We start from the raw sequence: 5,784 nt of genomic DNA on the forward strand, positions 1-5,784 counted from the left end.
CCCCCCCCCCCCCCCCCCCCCCCCCCCCCCCCCCCCCCCCCAAACAAATATATCCCTGGTGTCTGTCTCAGGTACTCATTAAAATACTTCCCTTCCCCAAATCATACAGTCAAACCAACAGCCCCCACCTGCAAATTGGTGTGCGTGCGTGCGTGCGTGCGTTACCTGTAGCGTTTTACTTTGAAACGTCACGTATGACATGACATCTGTTGTGGCACAGCTACCGCCGGGCCCTGTGAGCTGAAAGGAGAGATGTTTATCGCTGTCGCCCGCCGGTGTCAGTAGTTCCATGCCCAGTCAATAGTAGGGTGCCCTGACCCAGTAGGGTCACCGTGACCCCGGGACGGCCCGCTGCACAGTGAGCTCACAGATCCCCTCTCTCTTTGGAAAGGCTCCCATCCCCATGGTAAAGGCCAGATAAATAGAGCCGTGGAAACGGGACGAGTGTGTGTGTCTACGGCGGCATGTGTGTGTTTGTCTGTATGCAATCCCCCCCCCCCCTCCCCCCCCCTTGGAGAGACCAGTGTGTATTTTAGGGGGGGGGGGACTGTTTGAGTGGCCCAAAAGAAAAAAATATGGCGTTGTTCATTTAAGGGACTGCAAGGTCCATGCATTTTGGATTCCCCACCACCACCCTCTCTCCCCCACTCCTCCACCCTCCCTCCCTCCACCCTCCCTCGCCCCACTCCTCCACCCTCCCTCCCCCCACTCCTCCATCCTCCCTCCCCCCCTCTCCTCCACCCCAAACCCCAGCGTTGCCCTCGTTTTGAAACAAGGCCCCTTTTCCTTTTTTTATTTTTCCCTTTCTTCGTGCAAAGTCTGTGTTCCCGCGACGGCGCGTTTACAGGAACATATCGTCTCCCCTTTTATTCCAGGTTAGAGGAAGTACAAGAAAATAAAACACACCAAAAAAACAAAAGCCAACACACAAAACACTGGCCAGACGAGGCTGGATTAGCCTTTCCAGTAACTGCAGGTCCGTGGGTCACACCTGACAAGGTATCGGTGTGGTAAGTGAACACCCGTCTCCAGACCCGACCCCTCTGCCCGCCAGCCTGTAAGGCGATCCCTCAGGTGGCCTATTGTTGAGAGGGAGCGACATGATTACACCCCATGCTCTCGCTCCCCGTGGACCAGATCAACAGCTTGGGTAACTCCCAGGTTGGCATGCCAGTCCCAGATCCACTCCACGATTTACTGGAGTGGTTAATTTTCGGGATTGTTATTATTTTTCAACATTAGTTGAAAAATAATAATTCTAGTTGATCATGGGATAAAAGTGTTGCCTTGGTCTTTGTGAAGATTCAGACCATAAGGCGAGTTAAGAGGACATTATACATTGCTGTGGTCAAGACAAAATAACCTGTTTTTAAAGAATCCACCTCTCACTAATAATTGTCTTGATTATTTCCTGCATAGCAAGCCTTTGTTTGGCAGACTGCATTAACAGGTTAGTTTGGAAGACAATGCAAATGCCAAGAAGTTCAAACTGACATTTGCTGTTGCCCTCTTCCCTGGCAGACAGATGTGGTCGGTCTCTCTCTCTCTCTCTCTCTCTCTCTCTCTCTCTCTCTCTCTCTCTCTCTCTCTCTCTCTCTCTCTCTCTCTCTCTCTCTCTCTCTCTCTCTCTCTCTCTCTCTCTCTCTCTCTCTCTCTCTCTCTCTCTCTCTCTCTCTCTCTCTCTCTCTCTCTCTCTCTCTCTCTCTCTCTCTCTCTCTCTCTCTCTCTCTCTCTCTCTCTCTCTCTCTCTCTCTCTCTCTCTCTCTCTCTCTCTCTCTGTGTGTGTGTGCAGCATCCCTGTATGCGGGCCTCAACTAAGTCAGTGTAATACGCATTCAGGTTAAAGAAACTTGTATCAAATCAAAAAAAGAGGAACCTTTCGGGACAGGAGAGTCATGGACCGATGGCGCGTACCAACCGTGGGGGTTTGCAGCACTAAAATCATATTTTAACAAAGTTCGCCTGCCTCCCCCAGTCCCGAGCACACCAGGTGTCGGGAGATCGCGGGGAATGGGCTGGGTAGCGTTTACGAGCTGTGAAGCCGAGGATGGCGGAGGTTCTGTGTGCGGTGTTAGTAAGCTAGCACTGGGTTGTGTCGGCCAGCCAGTTTTAACCAAAATCAAAATAGTAGTGGTGCGACTATGGCTAGCAATGTCCCATTGCTATTATTAGTCATAGAGTATCAATCAGGTCTATTAAGCCTTTTTGCCAAATGGACCACCTTCAGTCATTGATGGTTTTGTGGTTTCCATTCAGTTGCGCAGTCGAAAGGTTTCTTGTTCACGTTGATTCACTTAGGGTTGGCGAATCTCTGGTCGTGATGGAAAATATGATGGTGATGATAAAACGTTCAACTGTTATTAATATTCTTCATTTGTTTTGGTATTATTATTTTTTTGTGTCCAAGAACATCTGTTTTAAGTATTTGGACCTTAGCTTTAACACAGAATGGAAAGACACACACAAGATAAACTGTTTGTGGGAAAGCCGATACTCTGCAATGATGTGCCTTTTAAAAAGCGGCCTTGAAAACCAACTTTTACGCACAATGACCTTTTCAGTTAATTGGCTAAACTTTACTTTGGTTGTATAATCAATTGGGAGTTTTGCCTTGTATACAACAAGACTGCTCTTTTCCATTATACTTACACCAAAAGCGGTCAAAGATTTATTTATTACACTGTGCACATCTAAAAGTAAAGGTGAAGTTTAACCTGGGGGGAATGTGTGGAACACGCCATCTTTCCCAACCTTTCCGAAAAGTAGTTATGTCTTAACCTACGTATTAGGAGTAAGCTAATGTTAACCATCGTGATTGGAACTGAAAATAAGACAAGGCATGGCAGTACCCTTTTATCAATGTTTTAGTCTTGGGTCTTAACGTTCCAGCAGAACCCATTTTCATTTTCAAACTGTTTATATTCCAGAAAGGGATTAGGAAGGATTCTAAATATTGCGGACTGTCAGAAGTTTTGAAAGCTTATGACTCAACCAGCTCACCATTCCACATCCTTTTTTTATAATTCAGATTGGCTGCATTTTCTCTTCCTCTTCTCCCCCTCTCGTTTGGGTGAGCTCCTAGAGCTAAAATGCTTTCAAGCCTCTTAAAGACAGGCACTGACATGTTGTATGGCAAAGCTTATCTCTTGTCTCCATGTCTGCAATGTGACGGCCATGCAATCTCGGTGGTGGCCATATAATCTCGGGCTCGCAAGTGACCACAGAGGCCAAACAAGTGCGGTGTGCTGACGGCAAAGAGGGGATAATCTCATCTAGTTTCACAATCTATGATATGTGATCCCCTTCTCTCCTCCCCCATGGCCCTTACTCTGTCACACTGCAGACTGAGTTACATACATTGGGGAAAGAAAAAGCAACCTTTTTCAGTATCTGAGCCCTGCCCCACCTCACCTCGCTTTTATGTCTCTTGTCCCAAATTTTGACCCCTGTTAATCGTTTTGATGGGTTTGGTGAGAGAGAGAGTGCGTTTTCATTTATTTTGAAGATCTAAGAGATGATCCAAAACAGCTGAGCTCAGAAAATAGACTTCAGAAGGTGATTAGGTTCTACTAAAGAAGATGTTGGTTGAAAGGAGCCTTTCATGCAACTTGTTTTAGTCCTATTCACTCTTTATCGACGGACAATGTTGTATGAATGATTGCACTCAAAGGTACATTTTGTTTTGTGTTGGCATCGTGTAGACACTATTGTGTCATGATCCCTTTTTGATTATCTTGATCAATTCCCAAATCAAACCCTACACCAGCGTCTCCTCCCCGTGCATGCTCTTGGATATTTCCATATTGTGGATGCGGCCATCTCACGTTCCCCCCCCTGGCTCTCCCGTCCCTCTCCCAGGTGGTCCGGGCCCGGCTGGAGCAGCAGGGTGTGACGGTCCGTGATGTGAAGCTCAACGGCTCGGCCGCCAGCCACGTGCTGCACCAGGACAACGGTCTGGGCTACAAGGACCTGGACCTGATCTTCGGCCTGAACCGCACCGACCACAAGACCTTCCAGCTGGTGAAGGACGTGGTGCTGGGCTGCCTGGTGGACTTCCTGCCAGAGGGCGTGTGCCGCGAGCGCATCTCCCCCATGGCCCTGAAGGACGCGTACGTCCAGAAGCTGGTGAAGGTGTGCAACGACACCGACCGCTGGAGCCTCATCTCGCTCTCCAACAACACGGGCAAGAACGTGGAGCTCAAGTTCGTGGACACCCTGCGCCGGCAGTTTGAGTTCAGCGTGGACTCGTTCCAGATCAACCTGGACTCCCTGCTGCTGTTCGACCGCTGCTCGGAGACGCCCATGTCCGAGGCGTTCCATCCCACCGTGCAGGGCGAGAGCATGTACGGCGACGTGGAGGAGGCCCTGGGCCACCTGCGCACCAAGACCATCGCCACGCGCAGCCCCGAGGAGATCCGCGGCGGCGGCCTGCTCAAGTACTGCCACCTGCTGGCGCGGGGCTTCCGGCCGGCCTCGGAGACGCACATGAAGCAGATGCAGCGCTACATGTGCTCGCGCTTCTTCATCGACTTCCCCGACATCGGCGAGCAGCACCGCAAGCTGGAGGCCTACCTGCAGAACCACTTTGCGGGCATGGAGCACAAGCGCTACGAGTGCCTGGTGACGTTGTACCGCGTGGTGGACGAGAGCACCGTGTGCCTGATGGGCCACGAGCGGCGCCAGACGCTGGCCCTCATCTCGGCCCTGGCGCTGCGGGCCATGGCGGAGCAGAACGCCATCCCCGCCCTGGCCAACATCACCTGCTACTACCAGCCGGCGCCGTACGTGCGCGACGTCAACTTCAGCAACTACTACGTGGCGCAGGTGCAGTCGCCCATGGGGGCGTGCGGTAGCGCCGCCTATCAGACATGGCTGCCCTGCAGCTGAGGCCGGGCTGTGATGTGAGGACAATCGCTGGTGGGGTTGGTTATGGCTGTTGTTGTTTTGGGGGTTCTTGACGTTGACTTTCATTGATTTTGAGCAGAGTTGTTATTATTTACGGTGCTCGGTACGTATGTAGCAAAAAAAACTAATTTCTTGTCCTGTTTTGGTTATTTTTGCCTTTTTACTCTGACACTATTCCACTAAGTTATATTATTACTGCTGTAAATCTTTCTTTGAGCCGATCGTAATTTTTTTTCCTATGGTGGTTTCATATCGACTTGTTGATGTTAAGTAAGACAAAATGAAGCATTGATATGTGAGGAAGGAAAGTTTTGTTCTATCTCTCTTCTAGTGGAAGCTTATGGCAAAGTAAATAACTGGTTTAAAGCGGAATGCTGCATTCTGTTCTATCTGTGGTTTCAACTGACCCGAACGTCACCAAAGTACCAAAGAAATACAACTCATTGTGTGTTAAACAATGACATGTTATTCCAAGTGCCTGAAAATGACTTAGTAGATGCAGTGTAAGACAACATTTTTTATCTTTTTTTTTTGTATTCAGGTTACTGTAAATTGATATACATGGTCAGGGTACTTTGTTTGGAAATTATTAAAAAAAAATAAAAACAAGCTATGGCAACCTGGTCTTTTTTTGCACTTAAAGAACACTTTATGAGCACTTTGCAATGAGAATGATATGATGGTTTCTTGGAGCCTGTAAACCGGATGATATTTGAGTGGATGGCAACGGGACGATAAACTTAAACAACGCAGCAAAGACTAACATCCGCGTCAACATTAGGGAAGCACATATTCAGAAAATAGTCTCCAGGTTTTTCATTTCAGTCTTTGTGTGTTCAAATAAAAGTCCCAATGAGTGCACCATGTGCACTCCTCCCT

At 48.8% G+C, this 5,784-nt stretch overlaps 1 protein-coding gene across 1 annotated transcript in view; it reads left to right on the forward strand.

Moving 5' to 3' along the window:
• The window catches only part of LOC115536321 (terminal nucleotidyltransferase 5A), a gene marked incomplete in the record, with an annotated part of 17,862 nt that extends 12,338 nt beyond the window's left edge, over nucleotides 1–5,524 (forward strand). The window contains 1 exon segment of the mRNA XM_075074176.1: nucleotides 3,855–5,524. Coding sequence (XP_074930277.1) covers nucleotides 3,855–4,887 — 1,033 coding nt within the window.
• Between the last annotated feature and the right edge of the window lie 260 nt (nucleotides 5,525–5,784).

The sequence above is a fragment of the Gadus morhua genome, chromosome 22 (genome assembly GCF_902167405.1).
Source record: "Gadus morhua chromosome 22, gadMor3.0, whole genome shotgun sequence".
Lineage (NCBI taxonomy): Eukaryota > Metazoa > Chordata > Actinopteri > Gadiformes > Gadidae > Gadus > Gadus morhua.